Source organism: Rhipicephalus sanguineus, chromosome 6 (assembly GCF_013339695.2).
Source record: "Rhipicephalus sanguineus isolate Rsan-2018 chromosome 6, BIME_Rsan_1.4, whole genome shotgun sequence".
Taxonomy (NCBI): domain Eukaryota; kingdom Metazoa; phylum Arthropoda; class Arachnida; order Ixodida; family Ixodidae; genus Rhipicephalus; species Rhipicephalus sanguineus.
The window spans coordinates 71385326-71409852 of NC_051181.1; the positions used below are offsets into that span (position 1 = coordinate 71385326).

At 47.0% G+C, this 24527-nt stretch overlaps 1 protein-coding gene across 1 annotated transcript; it reads right to left on the reverse strand.

The window, feature by feature from the left end:
• Positions 1-16747: 16747 nt before the first annotated feature.
• On the reverse strand, positions 16748-22741 carry LOC119397328 (toll-like receptor 2 type-2). Its single transcript, XM_049416531.1, has 2 exons — positions 22646-22741; positions 16748-18283 (listed from the first exon to the last, which is right to left on the reverse strand). Exons 1-2 carry the CDS (start codon positions 22739-22741, stop codon positions 17573-17575), a joined length of 807 nt encoding a protein of 268 aa, XP_049272488.1. The 3' UTR covers positions 16748-17572.
• Between the last annotated feature and the right edge of the window lie 1786 nt (positions 22742-24527).

Consider the following 24527-nt stretch of genomic DNA (forward strand, 5'->3'; position numbering starts at 1 on the left):
ATATATCTAGCGCTCTCGTGGTCGCCCCTTTGACTTCGTGGATACCTAAGTTGTCATAGGAGGACATGAGTGTATGACGAACACGATTCGCAGGGCGGAACATGAAAAAATTACACCATCTCCCGCTAAAGGGGACCATGAGGCGATGCGAAGCCGGAGCACTTGCACGATCGCGTTCCGTTGGCGTTTGTTGGGCATGCTACCGACCTCGCGTCGTGGAATGCGAAGAGGGACGCTACGCGCGTCGTATCTTCCATCTAGCCTGCCCGTTAATTCTCACAGGGCGAGCGGGGAATGCGGTCGACAGGCGGGCGAGAGGGGGGCAGCGTAGGAGAGGAGAGAGAAGGGGAGGGGACGCGCATGCGCTCGAGCTCATCGCAGCGTTGCGCTGGAGAGAATTTCGGCATGTCTAGCCCGCGTTTCAGAGGATGAGTGGAAAGGGGGAGGGGAGAGGGTTATGGGAGAGGGAAAGTGGAGAGGGGAAGGGGAGAGGGTGAGTGGAGAGGAGGTGTGTGGAGAGGGTATGCCAGGCACGTAGCCAGGATTTTTTTTCGGGGGGGGGCCCAAGGCCTAATTGTTCGAAAGAAAGTATTTCCATGGCAAAAATAAAACAAAAGTTGCCCGGGAATATAGAAGGCTGGACGAATTTCGGGGGGGGCCCGGGCTCCCCCCTTCCCTACGTGCCTGGGGTATGCGCATGCGCAGTAAGGGTGGTCACGCCGCACACCACCACCACCACCACCACCACCACCGGATTGAGCTCCGCCTTAAGATACTCCGCATCTAATAACGCGATTCGATTATGCAATGGTTACCAGCGCGCGCACAACAGTCAAGGACATGAGAAAAAAAAGATGGTTGGTTGATCCCTCCGTCATAGGAATCGGTATAACACGAAAGTGAAACGTGTCGTCAAAGAAGTAGTTTATTGTTTATAGTGCATTGGTATATGAGAGCTTGTACAATGTCGACTGTCGTTTGGCGGATATAGCACCGCTTCATCTGGACGCATCGCACTCACGTTGACGCCTAGTGGCACATCTCTGTACCGACGACAAACGCCCATGGTCATGATTTAACCCTTGCGTTAGCTGAAGTGTTCTTAACATATGCGTGGACTCCGCATATGGTGAATCTCGCGCAAAGATGGCATCAACAAGCACATAATAAACAATAATGCTCGATATGCACTCATTTAAAGCGTCGTGAAATGCGAAGAGAAACGCTACGCGCGTCGTGTCTTCCCTCTAGCCAGGGCCCGTATTCTCAAACGATCGCAAAAGGCGATAGTATCGCGTTTGGTGACGTAGAATTTGATGCGTTCAATAAGTAAAAAAAAAAAAACACTTGCCTGTGACGTCATTGTTGCAAGTGGCCGTTGGTCGTACGAATGTCTCACAACACAGGAGTGAGCGCACCGTACGAGCGCAGAGCAACCCGAGTGTGGCGTTTTCGAGCGTGTGCTGCTGCTTCTACGCAGTGGCCAGGCTTGGCCGGCTTGGCTGTGGCTACTTGAAGTATAAGACGTGTTGAAAGTGCTTTCAACGTTTTTTTGTTCGATTATTTAATGCACAGTATAATATTTAAAGAATGCAACTTTGCGTGAAACGTATTTTCGTTGAGAGTTTAACACGGCGTACTCGGAGAGTTCAGCTGTAGCGTGCTGCCGCAGCGACATCGTCTCAAGGTCTCAACATGTTGCCGGCTCGCGATAAGCCACGCGAGCAACGCACGGTTCATGTTCCTCGGACGTTCAAACCACGAAAAAACACGCGCTGGCAAAGAACGAGTGCTGATAACACCCCAAGGTAATGCTCGATGAAAGCTTCAGCGTAAAAAAATGCTGCGTATATCCACCGAGGATTGAATACTAGAAGCTACCACCTACGTCACTGAAATGCTAGACTTCACCACGAACCGACGGTTAAAGGTGCATTCGTTTATTGCAAATATGTCGAGAGCACCGTCGAGCACCATGACGCAAAATTGACGTCGGCGGAATTACCAGATGGCGCCCTAACTTTTCCGGTTTGCTCAATAGCCAATCAGCGCGCACCAAAGGCGATACTTTTGCGATTGTCGCCTTTTGAGAATACGGGCCCAGGCCGTTACTTCTGACAGAGCGAGCCGCGATCGCGGTGCGACAGCCAGGCGAGCGTCGGAGAGCTATTTGTTGATGTGAATGGATGCTATGAGCGAGGCTTGCGCTAAAACCGCCACCTCACAGTGTAATAAAACGTTGACGAAATGAAACATGTATTGGAAACGCGCCGAATGGGACAGTCGTTGCAACAGCGCGTGTTTTTTTGTTTGTTTGTTTTTGAGCCTGGTGGCACAGATGTCACTGCCCCGTTTTAAAGGGGACGCTCATAGTGTCTATTCATCCATGGTCACTGTGAGAGGCAAGTGTGAAAGATAAAAGGCGCGTTCATGTCGCCTCCGTAAGGTGTTTGGCGGTAGCTCAGTGGGCTAAACGCCCGCCAGCCACGGTCACGGACCGATAGGTCATGGGTTCGATTCCCGTGAATGGAATTTTTCTTAGATTTTTTTTCTTTGCCACCTGATGGCATTTATTCTGCTGACGTACTTCCGTGACGGAAATACGTCATGAAAGTCTTGGTGGACCGCGGCATAAAACACTTTCGTGTTAAAAAAGACAAACAAGCGCTGACTCACAACTTAGTTTATCGGTGAAAATTAAGTAGTCATATATATATATATTGGCCGTGGAAGCACCAAGTGATGATATCATGACGGAAATTTAGACTGGCAGAGCTTTGTGCGCCGCACGCCTTGTTCCAGGTCGCTGCGGGGCGCGGCAAAACGTTTTGCGTCAGTTTTCCTCCACTCGACATATGTGATAAGATTCTGCGCCATTCAATAAGTATTCTGCGCCCATTCACATGCGCCATGAAAGAAGAAACTCGGCGTCAACCGGTTTGTAGCCAATAGCTACAAGGAAATGGCCATAGATTTTAAAAAAATAAAGAAACAAAGCTTGGAAACCCAAAAAAAATTTGGCAGATCCCACACGTTGTGGGAATCGGTTTCATGCGAAGCATTCAGCGAGTACATCTATGCTGCAATATATGGCTTTAAGCCAAGCGTTACGAGGTCGATCGGCGTGTTTTTGTAAGTGTAGTAGCTGTGTGCACATAGCGGGCTTACCAGGCCCGTGGACAACACTGGCGTTTAAAGGGTAACTTATAGTGCGACGTAACGTCAGCCCTCACGTTAGAGTACATATGTCAGTATTATCGAAACTAAGTGCACTTTATGGTGCAATCATGTAAATATCATGCGTAACTTTCGTTAATGTATTCCTCCGGGGTCGAGCAACTTCAATATAGCTTGCTGAACAATAGGAATACAAATGTAATGTTTATTACGCTGCTATAAAAGAGGAGCCAATACTGGAACCACAGACGTTAATCTGATATGGCGCCTGTATCGTATGAGTATCATGTATTGTTTATTGGTTTCTTGTAACATTAAATAGCCAGCACCACAACCACAATTGCCGTTGCACCTACATTACGCCTGCATAGGCTATTTTTCCAAACCGGTTTACCTGGCGTGGCTCTGTGGTAAAATACCTGATCGCCACGCAGAATGCTTGGGTTTGATACCTGCTGGAATTCTAATTTTATTGCGATAGCAATTATATCGACAGTCTCGGCTGGATTTTGCCGTCGCCGTCGCCGCCGTCAAATTCCCCAAAAGAATAATTCAGAAAAATGCTTCCGAAGCGCGGAATCGAACCAACGACCTCTCGTTCCACAGCGCGTGGCGCTAACCACTACGCCAGAAAGCGCAAATCCTTCGTGTAGCTAGCGGTGAGCGTTATATACACACCCTTTACGGCTGGCAGGACTCAGAGATGGCAGGCGCTTATAAGCGTTTCTTCATTACCAGCGAGATGGCGCAAGGAGCGCGACGGGCGCATTTAAAATTCGTCGGCTCGCTCGCTCGCTTCTTCTTATATTTGCGCAGGGAGAACCTTGCCCTTCCGCTGTCTGCTCGCGCGGTGTTCTCGTGGTGAGGGGAAGAGGGATGTTTCGAGCTTTCACCGTGATGTCCGCGCTCATGTTAAAGAGCGTACGAAAGTCACTCGAGCTCAAGGGACGCCGCTATACGAACAAACAGAACATGAGCGCGAACTATCAAGTGTCACAGCTCGACACTTGAAGCACGCTAGTTTCCTTCGCTGCTTCGGCCGCCTTTGCAACAGGAGCGCTGTTCAAACTGAGAGTATCCATTGGCGAGCCTCACTTCGTATAACATTAGTTTCTTGCTATCGCATTCATTGCTTCGTCCTTGCGGCGAAACTGTGACTTTTTTTTATTCTTTGCACTCGTCGAGTCAACGCTGCCGATGTTGGTTTTTCTTAATGCTCTCGCATTAAAATTACCAATGTCTGTTCTCGCTGTTCCTGGGTAGATATAAACTATCAGTCATCTGTGACGCATACCCATACACCACGGCTCGTGGAAAAACGGGTATGTGCCACACGTGTGTTGAGGAAAGGGTTTGACGACCTACGCAACAGGACTTTCACGTTATTCAAGTTATGACCCGACAGTCATATTCGCCAAATCCTCTGACCTTCCCATGCCAATTTTGGTCTACACCAAGTTAAGGAGGCGAAAATGACAGCACCCAGACGTAGGCGGCTAGATAGATAGATACATACGTAGATAGGTACGCACAAAGTGCGAAAGGTTCGCTAAGAAATGCTTCGCATTTAAGAAAATTCGTCCACGACCCCGGACCAGGGCTAGAGTGAACTAGCACAGAGGAGTGCCCGGAACGAGCTTCGAAAAGTGAAGCCCAAACAGGGTCAATCCGCTTGTGGCGCTGCGATCGGTAGTCTGCAATGTGTCGTCATTTAAGAGCTGCGCACGACTCCGCCGAAGTTGTGAAGGGGTATAATGCCCGCTTCCCATTCAAAAGGCCCGGGTTCGAATCGCAGATGTAGGTGGTGTGTTTTTATTCTTAGTGTCACCTTTTCTAGCTGTATCGCTTCTCCTTTGTTTCTTAAAACTAGCTGCAGTTGCTACGTGTTGCTTCAAAATGTAACGCAAAATGTGAAGCAAGAAATAGAAGAAATTTGACAGTGAGATGGATGGATGGATGGATGCTATGAGCATCCCCTTTATAACGGGGCGGTGACATGTCTGCCACCAGGCTCGAAGAAGAAAAAAATTCCTTGGCCTAATACCTTATCTACATTGATTAAATCTATGTTATTATACCAAAAAATATAAATTCACGGTTCATCTCTCTGCCTCTTAAGGCAGAATGACCTTATTTTTCCCCATTATTTATTTTTGTACTTTATCTCTACTTTTCTGCCACCAATACTCCAACCGTCTCTTACTTATTTCTATCGCGGACGTGTTCAGCTTTCCATTGTTGTCCCTAAAAACCCAAGGCTTCATGTAGACTCGTGCTCACACGTATACCTGGGTGAATATCGCCACACACAATCAGTACATGTTCCATCGTTTCCTTAGTTCCCCCGCAGCATGTACATTGTTCTTCTTCGTTACTGAATCTCGCTTTATAACTACGCGTTCTAAGGCAGCCCGACCTTGCTTCAAACAGTAAAGCGCTTCCCCTTGAATTATCATAAAACCGTTCCCTCTTTATTTCGTTTTTTCCCTTTCGGTAGTTACTCAGAGCCGGCTTCTTTTCCATCGCTGCCATCCAATAACTCCTCTCCGTCTCTCTGACCTTCCGCTTAATTCTCCTTGTTGCCATATCGCCCGCACTGCTAGCCGTATATTTACTGGTGAGCCTCCTAGTTCTTTTTCTCCGTAGTTACTTGCAGCGCCACCACCCGGGATTCAACAAAAACGTAAAGTATTGCGTCCGAGATTTTTGAGAATACAAAATTCGAAACGAGATTTCACATTTTACGTTACTTTGTGTAGCAATACGTAGGGATTGAAGCTAGTTTTAAGAAACAGAGGAAAGCCAATACAGCTATAAAAGGTGACACTAAGAACAAAAACTCACCATCTACAGCTGCAATTCGAACCCGGGCCTTTTGAGTGGGAAGCGGGCATTGTACCTCTAAGCCATTTTGGCTGAGCCGAGCACAACTCTTAAACGACGGCACGTTGCAGACTACCGTTCGCAGTGCCACAAGCGGATTGACTCTGTTTGGGCTTCCCTTTCTGTACATTGATGCTGCGGCCGTTCCGAGCACTCCCCTGTTCTAGTGCACTCTACCAAGGCGAAGTTTTCGTCACGTAGAAAAATTTTTACGGCAGACCTGTTATGCCCGAGGTTTGTCCGTGTGGCGTTGGAGGAAAACTATCATAATCACGAACCGGCACGCGCTCTCTATGTCAAGCCAAGTAAAGCTTAGATCAGCCTAGTTAAGCCAAGGCAATTAAGGCCAAGCCCATTTAAGCCTAGTTGACCATAGTGACACCTTGTTAGGTAAGCATAATTAAGCTAATATGTCAATACCTAATTAGCATTATTTAAGCCGAGTTCAATTCTTAGTGTGACTACTGGGATCAAGCTCGGCAAATATAACCGAGTCATGCCTAATGTAGACTAATCAGTGCTGATTAAGACTAAGTCTAATTATTGCTAATTAACGAAATAGCTCATTAATCCCAGGTTGCGCTTGGAACGCATGTTAATCGAGGCTAAATCTAGACACGGTAATTAGCTTAGTTATACTAATAAGGTTATTTAACGCAATTAAGCAAGGAACCTACTGGAATCGTGGAATATGTATTATACAACTTTCCCATGTTTTGAATGTACAAATAAAAAATGAATAATAAAATTATGCTCCTCTCAATCTTGCGGGCTTAAAGCCGCTCATCGACAGTTATCCTTACCCTGGTGACTGGTATAAAGGAGAACCAGGACAACCGCATGCAGCTCAAAAGATTCAAGAAGTCTTAACAGATTTTTGAATCGCTTGAATGTTTAAATGGACGTTACATATTCAAAGTTTGCAGTATCTGACGGAATCAGGCGCACTGTGATGCTGGCAAAAGTGCAGCAGTAACTACTGGCTACCACGAAACGTGTAGAAGGGGTCTATCTTGGTATGTTCAACTTAAACGGTGATGCGAAAGCTCCACTAGAGATCACCGCCCTAAGCGCTCCATGCAGATGGTTAAATAGCAAAGCTGAAACGCGTCGACCCGCTGTTTATCACTGGGTTAATGCCGACGCTACACTAAAGCGTTCCTCAATTATTGGTTACGTCTGTCCAGAAATCTTAACTGGTGTTTGCCGTCCGTGCGCTAGCGTTCATACGCCAGCTGTATATTTATTTACAGGCATGATTTACGGAGGAGGGGGAGTTGCCTTAATTCTCCGCCGCCTCCCCCCAAACTCGGTCACAGGAAGTTCTTGATAAAAATGACTCGTGTGAGTCATCTCTTTCAGTAAAAATGACCTCACTGGTGTTCAACCACTGATAAATCATAATTGAAGGTGCGAAATCAAAATGCGCCAAGTAGAGCACCGATTATAGGAGGTATTGGTGTTAAAGAGCATTGACACCATGATCGAAAAAGCTAATTACACGCTAACAGACATATGAGTCGACACACTAAGACTCACTCAAACTCAGATCGAGCCGTGAGTCTGACTGAGTCTGAGTGAGTCCGAGTGACTAATATTTTGGCGAGTATGAGTCCAAATAAGTCCGGTTGAAAAAACGTTTAGTGCGTCTGAGTCCGAGTGAGTCTGGTTGGCGAGTCTAAGTTCGAGTGAGCCCTAAGTGCCAAGTATACTTCATAAGTGAGCCTGAGTGAGCTCGACGTGTTTTGCCGACCTATGCAACACATGTACGATGTTGCGCGTCCACCTGGCGAAGAAGTTCGTGACTTTTATGATTAAAAATGATTTGTTGGCAATGCTATTGGAGAATTATTACATGTGCGCACTTATGTGATTGTTAAATATCCAACAAATTACTACATATCAAGCTAATCTCATGATGCACACAAAACTGCCACTTTCAGTTTCGGTTTCGTAGATGATGGGTGGTCTAACATTTTTGCTTGTATCTTTTGAAAGAGACTGCGTATACAGAAACTTTATGCAGCAAGATCATGGGGAATAAACTGCGCATCTAACATGAACAAAAACGAAAATGGTTGGTTTATCCCTCCGTCATAGGAATCGCTAGAACACGAAAGTGAAACCTGTCGTCACAGAAAGTTTATTGTTTATAGTGCAATGTCTACCGTTATTTGGCAGACATAGCACCGCTTGATGTGAGCGCATCGGACTCACGTTGACGCCTAGTGGCACGTCTCCGTACCGATGCTCGATAGGTACTTCTTCAAAGCGTCGTGAAATGCGAAGAGAAACGCTACGCGCCTCGTGTCTTCCCTCTAGCCTGGCCGTTACTTCTCACAGGGCGAGCAGGGAACGCGGTGCGACAGCCAGCCGAGCGTCGGAGAGCTATTTGTCGATATATAGGTGGATGCTATGAGCGAGGCTTGCGCTAAAACCGCCACCTCACGGTGTGTTAAAGCGTCGACGAAATTAAACTTGTATTGGAAACGCGCCGAATCGGACGGTCGTTGCAACGGCGCGTTTTTTTTTCGTTTGTTTGTTTTTATCGAGCCTGGCGGCACAGATGTCACCGCCCCGTTATAAAGGGGACGCTCATAACATCCATCCATCCAAGATCACTGCAAGAGGCAAGTGTGAAAGATAAAAGGCGCGTTCATGTCGCCTCCGTAATGTGTTTGGCGGTAGCTCAGTGGGCTAAACGCCCGCCAGAGGTCATGGGTTCGATTCCCGTCAACGGAACTTTTGCTTAGTGTTTTTTTCTTTGCCATCTGATGGCATTCATTTTGCTGACGTACTTCCGTGACGGAAATATGTCAAGAAAGTCTTGGTGGACCCCGGCATAAAACACTTTCGTGTTAAAAAAAATGACGTTTAGGAAAAAAAAGTCAGTTTTTCCACTTGGCCTCATACCTTAAATAAAGCGTGTTCATTCATTCATTCATTCTTTTGCGAGTGTGGCAGCGAATACACATAACAGCATACTTTTTTTTAATTTATCGCATTCGGATGGCGACCACGTCTCGACGTACCAATAGTGGATGCCGATAGACACATACAACCCTCCACCTGAGCGTGACAGGCTTTCTTGCACGGGCTCGCTTGCCCTAGCTTGCCCGTGCGCTATATATATTTTCTTTAATTTCATAGCGACATTTTCTGCACTAGAGACTGGAAAGGCTCGTTACTTTACATGGTGCAATGCAGTGAAATCAATCCTCAGCATGTTTAAAAAAAAATGTATATATATTTTGCTTGTCTCTTGCGAATAAAGCACCTTTAAGTGGGGTTTAGAGTTGTTTCAAGGCACGTAAAATCAAATACACAAAAAAAATTAGCATTTCTGTATCGTTTTTGGCCAGAAAACTAGGTGGAGAAGGATTAATGCTGTCGAGGTTCTCCTGCCCTGAATGTCTCGATTTTGCCATAATTAGGAGAGACTGGCTTGATCGCACCAAAAAAACTGGAGCTTGCTTGGCATTGTTGTCAGGCGAATGTATGCGGCATGTCGCGTGCAGTTGCGTGCCAACATGAATCGCATGTTGCCTTCGCCGTCGTTAAGGACAAAAGTCGTGGTAAAAAGATGAATTTTACTTGCAACATCGGCGATAACTTACATGCCACACAGGTGCACGCGGTCAAGTCTCTTTCACGTCAATGTCTTTTTCTTCCACCGGCCATAGCAAAGAACTGCTCTTTTCATGGAGGAGCTAGCGACGTGCCAACACGCATGTCAGCGAGAAGCTGCAGGAGCAGTGCTTTGGGTAGGATGTTTTTTTTAAAGACGATAGTCTTTCTTGGGGAACTTAAACGCAGAAATTTTGGTCTGTCTTTCTGTCTGTGTTTTTTTCGTGTAAGAGGATCGTATAAATTCCTAACTTCATATGTGCCAAGTGATTTTCGTGAGATAACTCGCTGTTCGCTCGTGAGTGTAAGGTCATATTATGCTTCATTTTGTCACTTAGTAGGACACAGAGTACAACTGTCAGAAGTGGTATATCCGGTGAAAGGAGGTTGCTACTTCTGAAGTTTCCTAAGCACACAATGATCAGTATTGTGCCACATGCTGATTGTGCTACTTTTATCTTCTTGCGCTGCAATAAATGCGATCGCAAATATATTTCATTTTTGTCTCGCGGGGTCAGGGAGCAGAGAAACCACGAGAAGTGATTGTGCACCTCCGCTACCGGGCTGTTCAACCGGTAGAAGTGCATCGAATGATTTGGAGCGGTGACGTTAAAGAAACAGTTTATTAACCAATATGCGCCAATATTCGTAGGCGCGGAGGGTAAAAACCCGTTTTTTAGGGTAACCTGTAAAATATATGAAGCGTGTATACGTATAATACTAAGGATTATACATTGTCATGTGTATCTATAGTGACTAGGATTTGAAAACGCGCACTGATCCGACTGTGTACCGATCCGACTGCTCACCACCCTCTCCCCCGGTCTTTTCCTACTCTCCTCTGTCGGCTAGCGTCCGCGCCTGCTCATCTGGCCTGCTTTGCGTTCATGGGGGAGAGTACTTTTAGGTGGCGCCTCACAAAGGAAGACACAGCAGTTATTTTTATTGTTCAGTTGCTTTTTTTTCCATGGAGCAGCGTCTTGCATCCCTCATGATTAATATTCGCAATGGATGGATGGATGCTATGAGCGTCCCCTTTATAACGGGGCGGTGACAAGTGTGCCACCAGGCTCGACAAAAAAAAAATCCCCTTCCTTTTCTTTCTTTATTGTTGGCCTAATGTCTCTACTTTGACTAAATCTATCTTACTACAGGAAAAAAAAAACGTAAATTCTCAGCCCAGTTCCCTGCGCTTTACGGCACACTGTCTTTATTTTTTCCCCAATACTTATTTATGTCAGTTCTCTCTAATTATCTGCCACCAATACTCTAACCGTCTCTTACTTATTTCAATCGCGGGTGTGTTCAGCTGCATCAGTGCAGCAATGCCCGTAGACTGTCGCGCCGCCAAGCGGAATTCAGGAGCATCCTCTCGAGGAGGGTTAGTAGACGTCATCATGGCAGCACTACGCGGTTCGGCTGTGCTAACCTAGTGTGAACGCGTTAGCATGAAAGGAACACTACGACTTTGCATGTTCCCTTGCATCAGTGAACAAAGCGGGCCCTCCGTGACGCGATAAATCTGATGAATTCTCGCGACACGCGAAATTTTCGTGAAAATACGGGCAACTCGCGCTTTCAATGATAGCCCACAGCGTGCACATATCATCTTCGCGAGCTTTTCTGTAGACACGTAGGTTAAGTAAATGTTATCGTCTGGCCTTTTCAGTTGAAACTCACCCTGTTTTACTTGCATATAGCGTTCCACATTATTTTTGTAGTGCACGAATCCCGTAACACTGTACGCGGGAAGTCACGCGTGCTCGCGACGCGCTCTTCTATAACTGAGCAATCTCAAATTGGCGATACTTTAAAATAGAGCCTGTATCCTTTGTCAGGAAAGCGCAATTATGAATAGTGCGAGAGACGTTTCAGTCATTCGAGGACGCGTCCGCTCCGCGCCTATCCTGGAGCGAACGCTTTCACCGCCGTCCTTCACCTGACTGCGCCGCTTGTTTTTGTACGTTAGTTGATAGGTGGCAGCCAGTGTGGTATGCGTTACCAAAAAAAAAAAGTAAGCAAATACGTTACTCGTTACGCTAACGAAAAAGGAACGCGTTACCGCCCTATGTTTCATACAAAAAAAAAGACAACGCATTACCGTTACCATTACTGCATAATAACAAAAAAATTGCATAGTCGTTGCCCTACTTCACAAAAATTATGATGATTTATAGCGTAGTGGGTTCCTTTGAAGTACACTTCTATTGGTTGCCAAGGAAACCCATCAGGCTCCCATGATCAGTATCCTCACGGTCTCAACAATGTTAATTCCCTCTCTCTTTCTCACGTAACCGTATGTTATAAAGCGTGTTGGGAGAGTTAAATACCGACCAGGCGTCCCACAATGCGAAATGCGTAACTAGTGGGTCGCTGAAAGCTTCCAACCCGTTACAAAGGGCGCAGCCATAATTCTTCATCGTCATCAACCGTCGCATCAACAAAGTGCACATAATGCCTTACAGATATGGTAGCTCGCTTCCCTACAGAATGACGAATAATGTGGCGGGTGCTTCCCAACTTCACAAAAATTACGATTTGTGGCGTAGTGGGTACGTTGCTAGTGTACTTGTATTAGTAGCCACAAGAGAATGTATAAGAGGCTCAAGAAATGCCGCTCTTCCAGCTTTCGCTGTGACTTTGCTGCGCTTTCCGCGCAGGCCTGGCGTTTTTTCCCCGTAGTTATCTAGTATCTGAACAAAAGAATGAGGTGAATTAGCTGGGGAGGCAGTGCATAATACAGAGTGCCAGTCATGCTTTGCAATACAGTCTGTCGAAAAGCCTTGGATGAACAATGGAAATTTCTTTTTTTGTACTGTCTCTTTTTTTAGGTTTCGAACAGTTTACGAGACTACAGCAGATAAAATAATGACCAGCGACCTTGGTTTCAACGACAGCGGCTTGGTGTTATAAGATTAGAACAATGCACATTCATGTGGTCGATGCACGATTGCACCAGCTTTCCACATAGAAATTCTTCACGTGTCGGTAGATGTATAGCACCTTCCAAACCCCCTTTCGATGGAAGGTCGGATAATCAGAAACCAGTGGCACAGCAGGGCGAATGGTATCAATATTGATCTCGCCCAGCACAAGCACCTTGTTGTCGAGAGAATGGGATGATAGCGCTGCATCAAGGTCTCATAAGAACAATCGGACGTTGCAGCATGGGGGCCGGTAGAGCGACAATACAGTTGCCGATAACTGAGGAGCGCATAGACGCAAAACGACCACTTCTGCTTGCGAAAAGGAAAGTGTCAACCTTGATACCGACCATGAGTCTCTTACAAATACGGCCACACCCCCTCCCCTGCGCAGTAAGCGCGCGTATGAAAACAGTTGATAACCGGGGGTGAAATATTGTCACGTGGTCGTGACGTCGACGAAGACTGCAGGCGACGTGTCCAAGATGAAACTCTTTATTTGGCCGAACTTGTGGCCGAGAAACGGAAAGTTAATTTACAGCAATACACACGGTATGCACTGATAGCGGCGAACAGAGCGTCGACCGTCGATCAACTGACAAGCGGTGAAGCGCGTCGGCATTTATACACGTGCCGTCGAATATTGCAACGTTATCGCTGGTTGTTGCGCAAGCTGTAGAATAAGTTCGAGTGTTCGCGTCTTGCGCGCAATCTTAACAAAACGATCTACAATAATCGCGAAGCTTCTCGAACAATGAGGCGCGGTTTGCGCTGAGCGTTGCTGACAGTCTCTGTGAGCGAAAAGCCAATACAGCAAAAGTGATAATAAGAAACGTACGTGGCAATATGATGAAATGCAATCAGCGGTAGTATGAATTTCAGCCAGCACAAATATGTCACAAATGAACACGAAAGAAGAGATCAGCGCACAGAAATGATTCCTGTGTTTCCGGATGCTGCACATATTAACATGGATAGCTGCGAATGCATTATCAGAAATCGAAATCAAGTTATGGGCCTCTGAAAAACTACCAAATGAGGGTATTTTGGAAATGCCCATATTTAACAAGTCACTCGAGATCCATTAGAGCATCGATGCGGACGAGAAGCCTTCCACCTTTCTCGCCAGCACTTTTATTGCGTGTTCAGACAAATTTATATTCTTTTTCCCTTCCTCTCATGCGAGCTTGACGAAACAATTCCCGATTAGCACGAGTCAAATTATCATTGAAACACAGGCGAGTATTCGGATCCATACCATTAAACACAATTTTTGAGATACCTTTGCAAGCACCAAGCCATTTTTGTTTGATTGCAATTGTGTGTGCTTGAACAATGATAGCCTGAATGCTATCCCTGCGAGCTGGCAGCCTGTGAACAACTGCGACGTCCGAAGGCTGAAATTCCATACCTAGCTTCCCTGCCACTTTGCCAAGTATAGACATGAGGTTCTTGTTGCGGTCGATTTGTTCAAGGGCATTGATCTCGGTGTTCATGGAGTGGATTGTTGCAGCTTGAGCAGAAACGGTTGTGGACAGTGACTCGTACTGAGCCCGAAGTTCACCAAGTTCAGCTTGGCTATCTGATACAGGGGACAGAACAGAGCCATACTTCGTAGAGAGGAATTTTATAGACTTTTTTACGTTTCTTACAGTCTCAGCCAGCCTTTCTCCAGCGGATTTGAACGCTAGTAATTTCTCTACTTTGACCACAAGGGCCCCAACTGTTGTCGTAAGCTGATCCAGTTTTTGACTTACTGATGTCAATTGATGTGATAACGAAGCATAACTTGTCGCCGCTCCAGATTGTTTGCAAGCCTGGCATGACCAAGCTTCGCGCCTCTCAATTGACATCTTAGTGTAGGTGCCCTCAGCAATCGCGGAACAATTTTGTCCTAGGTGATACCCTCGCTTATACAACATACACCTCAGAAATTTGCCATCCGTTGGCAGCAACTGGGAGCACAAGGCACAAATATTAGACATGTTGCTGCAGTCAGCGGCAAACAAAGATTTGTAAGAAAAAATAGAAACAGGTCGATACGAAGAGCTCACCTGCCGATTGGAAGAATAAAAAGTGGTTAGCAGCAGGTCACGGTTTGCCGTAGACTGCACAGGGGTGTGGCAGAAGCAGGCAACTGCATTCTTTCGGTACAAGGGCGAATGAATGAATGCTAGAGCAACCAGTTGTAATGTGACGCTAAGAACGGCAAGCTGCTCGAGCAGAAAGGACGCACGGAAAGAACACACACATGATGATCGCGAAATAACAACTGTCACAACCCGACAGTTAAAGCGCGCTGCTAAAGCACAAAAGAAGACGCACGAAACGAAAACACAAGTATAGAGATGTTGAGCGCGAACTGTCACAGTTGTAACTTACTTGTGTGTGAGCAGCGCGCTTCTTTCGCAAAAGCGGCCGCTGCATTGAGAGAAGTGACCTCCGTGCTCTCGGTAACTTCAACGCAAACTTGCGGTGAGAGCACAAGACGTACAACCCCCCCCCCCTCCCCATCACGAGATAAGCGCGCGCGCACAAGGGACCACGCACTGCGGAGGCGCGCATGTATCGCAATTTGCGGGGCGACGACATTTAATGCGTGCCCTTTGATCTCATAGCAAGATCTCGCTAGTGATAACGAAAACACGCTGAAGTGCCACCGATCTCTGAGTACCGCCAGCGGTAAATGGTGTATAAAAATAGCTCGCCGTTAGCATACTACAGAACGTGCCTTTTTGTGGCCGAGTCTGTTCGCGCTGCGGAGCGAGGGGTCGTAGGTTCGACTCCCGGCGACGGAACTTTTCGTAGCGTTATCTACACTTGCCTAGCGGGAGCCGATTTCGCGTGGATCCTCATGAGCCGTGCTGCGCAGTGATGTCACACAGCTGGGTCACCGGAGCTGGCATCTCACGCGCTCTCCGACACCGCCACGCGCGGCTCGCCGCTGCTTGTCTGCGGGTTCAGGAGAAGTGGCGTCCTAGCTGCGGCAGACATATTGGCGCCACTGGCGCCGGCGCGCGCGGACTCCGCCACCGCCGGTCTGCGCTTTCCAGAGTGACGTCGTAGCCTTGGCAGACGTATTGGCGCCAGCGCGCGCGCAGCTATTGGCCTTCGTTGTGTAGTCGCCGTCTGACACTGTGCTGGAGCCGCTTGATAGCGCCTCTGACTGGCGTTTGCAGGTGGGTAACGCCATGGAGAAGGAGAGCGCAAATGCTGCTCAACGGCGCAGAAGAGCCGAGAAGCTTATCTAATCGGATCCCGAAGTTGGCAATTAGCGGTTCAGCGTACGAAGAATGAACAGACGAAGGCTAATAATCCTAGACAATCTGGAAAGCTAAAAATAATCAGCTGAACCTTTGCTAACACTACGTATATCCTGGCTTAGCCGAGCTAAGCCACTGCAAATTTTTTTCTAGTCTTTTTCTCTGCCATCTGCTAGTGCATATTTTACAACGTCATAGCTGCAACGGAAATACGTCAGTGGAGCCGTGGTAGACTCCCGCATAAAACACTTTCGTGTTAAAAGAAGAGGGTTTTCGCTTGCCAGTCGTCTTAGGCAAATGCATGAGGGACCCTGTGAGTTTTTTTGTTAAGGACCCCTCCAACTTGAGGCTTCTTTCTGACATACAACAATAATCGCCACACATCCTGCGTACGGTTTGATGGGTTATCGCCGCACACAGGGTATACTTGCTCGTTACGAATGGCGGGCGCCCGCGATTAGCGTGACGCAGCATTTTTATATAGCAAAGTAGCCAGGAAACAGTTCTAAAGAGTAGAAAAGCAATATGTCAGATAACTATTACTGCAGCGTGCCAGAAAGATGCGGCCGTTACACCCTTCTCCTTACAAAAGTGCACTGCCCCAGAGGCGTGCGTCGCAGTCAGGGGCGTAGCCAGGGGGGGGTTGGGGGTTCAAACCCCCCCCCCCCCCCCCCGAAAATTTTCAGTTTTGCTTGCGTATATATACAGGCGCACATACAAACGCACGCACGAACATACATAAAGTATGGTTGAACCCCCCCCCCCCCCGAAAAAAATTTGTGGCTGCGCCCCTGGTCGCAGTAATCGTATCATCAGGAAGAGGTAGATAATGAGCGGTTGTCTGAACAAAACAGGTGGTTTATTTTCGTTGTTTACAGAATGACTTTCGAAAACGAGCTTATACAATTATACTCGGCAATGATAATTTCCCTGCATGTTAAGTCGAAGCACGCTTATTATAATATTAGTTGCCTCCTTAAATATCAGCAGTTTTCTTTGCATACCTCCTCAATGAGAAGCTGGTGTCATATTGTGCTTGAAGTGGGGTAGTTGAAGACGACGATGAAAGATCACAAATTGTGGTGGCGATTGAATGCAACATCAGGTGTGCCTTCTTCGTTATTTGAGCGCTCAGGGAATAAAATGAAGCCGAAACACAACACTCGTTACACAAAAAATAACGGAGCAGGTCAATGGCACAACACTATTTCTTGAAGGCGCCAGAAATCGCTCTGTTGCTTGAAGGCGCCACACAGCTCTATGTCCTGAGGTAGATATTGTAGAAACTACATGACCATTGCGCAGTTATTGCGGTGTCTTGACAGACACCGCTGGCCCCGTATCCCTTCCGCCAGCACTGTGCAGCGAGATGGTCTAGGAACTGGCTAGCCTCTTTGTCTTCCTTCCTTCCTTCCTTCCTTCCTTCCTTCCTTCCTTCCTTCCTTCCTTCCTTCCTTCCTTCCTTCCTTCCTTCCTTCCTTCCTTCCTTCCTTCCTTCCTTCCTTCCTTCCTTCCTTTCATATGACCTGTCGCCGCGGGGAAATCGCTTGAGCTTCCAATCGGGTTCCATGCAGTACAGCCGAGACATCCGCTTGCTATGCTGCAGTAATGCCGTATTGGACAACATTTGTTTGGCAATTCTGGCTACAAGCTTCGCTGAAACACAGTTCAATTGAGAATTATTCAGAATATTTGTATTTACTTCTCCAGCGCCGCTTGCACCTGTAGCCAGAAGAGGTTGTTGAGCGTCTCGTTTGATCCATCCGGGGGTATCTGGATGTATGTTCGCGACTTTATGAGGTACTGGAGCAAGGTGCTCAACTCAGACTCGTCCACATCGTCCTTCTTGATGAACACCATGCCATCTTGCCGATCGCTTTCAAAAAGGCGATGCTGCGCCAGGCTAACCTCGAACATGCACCAGCGGCTGCGGTAGAACTCGCGACTTATCACGAACAGTGACGTGCGGCTCTGAGTGATAGCTCGGCAAATGTTCTCGGTGATTTCCATGCCCGGAATGAAGTCCCGCTCGGCGACGCATAACCGGAACTGCATCGGTGGTGACTCGAGCTTTTGCAGGAGTACGTCACGAACCCAGTCGGCGTCCGAGGCGTGGTATGACAGAAATCCGTCAAATAAAAAGTTGCCGCCGTTTCTTTGCCTCCTGTACCCCTTAATACTTAATTTTAGGTATAGAAGAGCGTACAAGATGTACCAGCGCTTTCGGTAGGCGATGTTGACTAGGAGAGTAGCTATCATGAAGGATATCAACCCGGGAACGGCGTACATGCGGTAGTAATCAGGAGGACCACAGTCATCCTCCCTCCAGGTCACATTACGGACATCGTAATTGTAGAGCTCAAGCGGCGTCGTACAAGAAAAGCAGTTGCTGCACTTCGGTGGGCGCTTCTGCAGAAGTGAATGAAGATTGTTTAGATCGCAGGTGTGACAATCCCAGGGATTCGAGCTAAAGTCCAGGTCGTGAACGTGTTGTATGTCATGTACCATTTTGTAATCTAATTGTGTGATTCGATTGTGTGCCAAGCTGAGTTTCTTCAGCTCGATCATACCAGAAAAAAGGGGTGGCTCCCACAGTTTCACATCGTTCCACTCAAAGTTAAGCTCCTCGATCATTACTTTGCCCCGAGGCCGGAGATCTAGTTTCCCAAGCGAGTTGTGAGCTAGTGATAGCGACCGTAAGGAAACCAACGTCGACAGTATGTACGTTCCTTGAAAGTATGCGATGGCGTTATTGCTGATGTCCAGAGTCACTAAGCTTTGAAGTCCCCTTACGTTTTCTTCGTGCAGTGGCTCAATATTGTTGCCGGACATCGACAGAGCCTTCAGACGTTTCAAGCAATCGAATGGTGAGCCAGAAATATCTCGTAAATGGCAGCTGTCCAGTGCGAGTTCCTCAAGCACCGGGAAGGCACAAAATGCGCGATGTGGCAGCGTGTTGAGCTTGCTGCCGCTTAGTATTAAGCGGATTGCACTGCTGTTATGTGAACGGTTTGCAGGAGAATAATCAAAATCAACGCCGGCAGGCGTATCTGTATCACTCATATCGAAGGTGTTGAGTCGTCGTACAGCAAATATGGCTTCCGGAATGCCGGAAAGTCTTGTGCCCATTAAGGATATATGCTTCAGATTTGGAAGCAAGTGAAAATCCGTTGGTAGGAACTGTTCAATGTGGCTCTGAACAAACGAAATGGACTCTGTGTGTCTATTACGAAAAAGATAAACATTTTGAACGCTGTTGTGGTCGCATCTGTAGCACAAAAATCTTTTAAGCGGTACTTCACATAGAAATAGATATAGTTCATGGGAGTCTATAACGGCTCGCTCTGCAAGTGTGATGTTCAGTGTATCCGTAAAGCTGAAACCGATGTTCCACTGCTGAATGAATGCTTTCGTATTGTCTAAAGCAGTAGACTTGTAGCCGGTTTGTAGGAAACCATACACGTCGAACAGGCAGCTTCCATCGGGGCGTATTTTTTTGCAGACAGCGGCTGCTACCCGCGGAGGTTTGTTAAATGTGGTGTTGAAGCTTACTAGACGAAGACCCTGAAAGAAGGGTTCTGTTTTGAATGGTCCAATGTACAGTGGCTGTGGGGCGACTATGGTATAGTTGCCAATATATCCTTCGAAGTTGTACAATTTATTTACCCAAATCTTGGTTAGGTAGAGGCAAGCGGGTTCATCGTTTAGAGTCATATTAAAAACAGGCCTGTCGGATTCGACCTTAAGATTCATCAGCAGCACATTCCCGTCCGTAAGATAGTCAGTGGTAGTGTCAAGCTGAGAATACCCCACTATACATATGTTGCACAGAGCGTTAAGGTGTCCTTCCTGTACTGTGATATCGCAATGCTGCTTTTGCAGGGATGATATGTCTTGTCTCGTAATGCACTGACCGGGTGGTTTCTCGCTGAAAGCGCTTGTAGCGATGGAGAGAAGTAGTGCAGCAAGTCTTACCGCCATCGAGTTCTGAAATGAGAATAAATGTACACACAAGGTTAGAATGTACATCCGTGTGGTATACATAGATATATATAAATTATATATACCGGGTGTCCCAGCTATCTTTAGCCAAGGGTTTAGCCAAAAATACAATATTAGAGACAGGCGAGTGAAATGAGTTGCAAATAGCTGACAGTCATGTTGCGCACTGGAGATATTTTTAGATGCGAAGTATCTTAAGGCGGAGCTCAATCCGGTGGTGGTGGTGGTGGTGTGCGGCGTGACCACCCTTACTGCGCATGCGCATACCCTCTCCACACACCTCCTCTCCCCTCCCCCTCTCCCCTCCCCCTCTCCACTTTCACTCTCCCCTCACCCTCTCCCTTTCCCCTCTCCACTCTCCCTCTCCCCTCCCCCTTTCCACTCTTCCTCTGAAACGCGGGCTAGACATGCCGAAATTCTCTCCTGCGCAACGCCGCGATGAGCTCGAGCGCATGCGCGTCCCCTCCCCTTCTCTCTCCTCTCCTACGCTGCCCCCTCTCGCCCGCCTGTCGACCGCGTTCCCCGCTCGCCCTGTGAGAATTAACGGCCAGGCTAGATGGAAGATACGACGCGCGTAGCGTCCCTCTTCGCGTTCCACGACGCGAGGTCGCTAGCATGCCCAACGAACGCCAACGGAACGCGATCGTGCAAGTGCTCCGGCTTCGCATCGCCTCATGCATGGTCCCCTTTAGAGGGAGATGGTGTAATTTTTTATTTTGTAATTAATAATAAATAATTAGGATTATTTAACTAAATTGCTAAATATTGACTTTAGGCAAGAAATGTGATTTGCAAAGTCCGAGAGAGTCTTCAGAAATCCCCATTGCATCATTTGCGATAAAGAAAGTAACACGTATAGCATTTTTTCCAAGCTGCAAAGAAAGGCCGCGAAATACAAAAAGAAGCACGTACCACAGAATCTTTTGTTTTGTAATTAGTTAATTAATTAATTAGGATTATTTAACTAAATTGCTAAATATTGACTTTAGGCAAGGAATGTGACTTGCAAAGTCCGAGAGCGTCTTCAGAAACCCCCATTGCATTATTTGCGATAAAGAAAGTCTTACGTATAGCATTTTTTCCAAGCTGCAAAGAAAGCCTGTGAAATACAAAAAGAACCATGTGACTAGCGCCTTAGCGCGCCAGCGAACGTGCTGCTCTCAGCCGTGGTTTGAGTGAACAAAATCAGCTGCGGCCGGAACCACGGTGTAAGATACAAAGGCCGGAACTCACCGGCTCCGTTGCAGCGGCAGGCCGTTAAGTGGGTGGTGGTTTCTTGGCCCGCGTCAGCCAGTTGGTGCGCGTGACGGTGCAAGTAGTAGCGAGCGCGGGCCAAAAAACCACCGTTAACTGATTGGCCTACCGCTGCAACAGAGACGGCGAGTCGCGGCCGCAGCTGATTTCGTTCGCTCAAACCACGGCTGAGGGCAGCATTTCCGCTGCGCGCGAATGCGCTAGTCACGTGGTTCTTTTTGTATTTCGCGGGCTTTCTTTGCAGCTTGGAAAAAGTAGTATACGTGAGACTTTCTTTATCGCAAATAACACCATTGGGGTTTCTGAAGACACTCTCGAACTCTGCAAGCCGCATTTCTTGCCTAAAGTCAATATTTAGCAATTTGGTTAAATAACCGTAATTAACAAATTAGTTAATTACAAAACAAACAATTATCTGTAGTGCGCAAGTATCTGTCAGCAATTTGCAACTGATTTCACTCGCGCGCCTCTAATATTGTTTTTAACCCTTAGCTAAATAGAGCTAGGACACAATATATATACATATATATATATATATATATATATATATATATATATATATATATATATATATTTATATATATATATATATATATATATATATATATATATATATATATATATATATATATATATATATGGCTCATTCCATATCAAGTGTACCTGGTATATTTTCGACCATCTCCCGGGTGGCGCGGGGTCTCCCCTGCGTCTTCTCTGGACCCCAATAAAGTTTGCCTCATCATCATCGTCATCTCCGATCATGCTGAAATAAATTGGGCTGGTATGTGTGAATGTCCGAAGTAGTTATTCAGACGCTATATATCGGGAAAAAATTTGTGTTGCCTAGAGGGCGCTTCGAACTTGGGTCACGGAAGTGAAACTGTGTCGTACATAACAATTTATATAAAATCACTCGTTTGAGTCATTACCACGAAACATTTTTTTTCTTAATTTCAAGGCACTGCTATTTCATGACTATAATAGTTAATTCATTTTTGTTTCAACTTTCATTATTTTTGGCACTGACGAAAAGTCGCACGATGCTGCCTGTATAGCGTTTCTTAGAAAGAGCACCGATTTTATCGCGAGTAATATATTCACGTTGAGGGCTTTGTAGGTTCCTGTAGTAAGTGATAAAAATACTGCGGGATCGAAAGAAGAATGAACGTTGCCACAATATTGTGACAAATTTGGGAAAAAGAGCGTTTTGACCCATATTGCGGCTTCATTTTCACAATGTAGCGGTCTAAGTAAAATATATATATATATACATACATATATATATATATATATATATATATATATATATATATATATATATATATATATATATATATATATATATATATATATATATATATATATATATATATATATATATATATATATTGTAACGAACGAGACACAGAGACAGCACCCGTTCCTGGGCCGGCTGTTCTATTATCTGTCTTCGTCTTCCTCTGCTTCTCTAGGCGAGCATGCCCCCATGCCTGAGGGCCGCGCTGTCTTTACACTCGGCCACACTGCGATCACGATCATGGAGTGCTCCTCAAGGATGGCCTTTCTCAGGCGGTGGTCGTTTCCCGGAGGTCCTGGCCCCTGAACCATCATCGATAGCACTGATGCTTCTGGCGGGCGGCATTGGCTGCCGCGCGGAGGCCGGTCATAGCCACGCTGTGACTTGCTTTGGAAGTCGGGCGATGATGGTTCTGTTGGATGCCATTGGCTATGTCCTGACGGTCGTCGCACGCCTACCATGAGGTTACGTCGTCGCTGTTCCGTGCTTCGCCCTAACCCATGTTTGTTCATGTCCGCGGGCTGAGCAGGCACATACTTTCCCAACGAAGAATGCTTGCGAGTTCGGTCAGGCTGCGAGACCTGACCTTCATGGTTTGGCGCAGTAGCTTCAACGCGGCCACCACCGCACTCCGCTGTTCCGTAACTGCAAAGAACAAAGGTGCTCTCTGGGGCACCGCAAACTTGGCACCGCAAACCAACTGCCCTGCTGACGGCACTGCTCGCTCCCTGGACACATCTTGTTCACGTGACCCCTCATCAGGAAACGCCAGCTCGACCCAGCGTGACAACTGCACCCGACCTCACATAGTCCGACACTCGACAGTTACGCATGCTGTACTATCTTCAGAGCTGCGGCGGGACCAACGTCACCGTTTCGGGAGAAGCCTGCCATCATGCCGAAACAGTAATTGCCACCCACCCGAGCAACTACCGATATTTCGCGAGAAGTCTCTTGGCCGAAAACTTCGAGTACTTCGACACTGCCAATTCCGTGCACGACAGGCCAATGGGAGAGATTTCCCTGCAAAGTCGCAGCGTGGCCGTGGTCATCGTCCACCGCGGCACAGCCAGTGTCGCCCACCAGAGAAACTTCTAGCAGACCACCAAACCATGATGAAGCGGGGTCGGGGCCGACCACCACGAAACAGCCAGTGTCGCCCACCGGACACACTCCTGGCGGATCTTCTGACCGAGTGGCCGCGTGGTCTGTTCCGACCAGCGCGATTCAGCCAGCCCCGTCCACCTGAAATGTTGTCGACATCTCCGCGCGCTTTGCAGTCATGGCCGAATGTGATGACGAAGATTGACACCGGGGCTCTGGCGCGCGCGGACAGCTAGGAGATGGAGGCAGAGGAAGAAGAGGGCAGACAATAGAACAGCTTGGCCCAGGAACGGGTGTGGTCTCTATCTCGTCCTTTACAATATATATATATATATATATATATATATATATATATATATATATATATATATATATATATATATATATATATATATATATATATATATATATATATATATATATGTAACGTATGAACAAGGCGATGGTAGGAGAAGGCGACGAAGAGGAAGTGCGCGTGCATTAGAATAAATGCATGGCAACTGAACCACGACGCGTCTCTGTTCTGTAACGGTACATATATATACGTGTGACGGTTCAAGGGTGAATGGGGGAAAGGAAGAGGAGGAAGACGAGGAGTTAGATTAAACTGGTGTTCTGACTGACGCCATGTCTCGTCCGTTACAGTAAGTCGACAGGATCTACCTCAACAGTATCATGAGCCCACCAAAGAAGATGATCAGCCTGCCGAAATACACCGGAGCTGAAGACGACGTCCCTGTGGACAAGTGGTTGCGTCTCTTCGAAACGAAAGCGAGCAACGCTACCTGGTCCGAACGAAATCGCATCGCCTGCATCAGCGAGTACCTGGAAGGTGAGGCATTCCGCTGGTACCTCACCGAGGTTTTCGACTCCGAAGATTCGTGGGAAGGCATCAAAACAAGCATGATAGCGCGATTTGCAGCCCCCGTCAGATACCCCTTCCGCCAATTCATACACTGCAGACTCAAAAGAGAGCAGCGCATCAGGCACTAT

Bases quoted from the DNA above. Each gene is read 5' to 3' on its own strand.
- LOC119397328 (XM_049416531.1), bottom strand. From the start codon at position 22,741: ATGGTTCAGGGGCCAGGACCTCCGGGAAACGACCACCGCCTGAGAAAG. The intron at 18,284-22,645 runs GTAAAGACAGCG...TCACTTCTGCAG, and splicing joins TGATCGCAGTGTGGCCGAGT to AAGCGCCCACCGAAGTGCAG.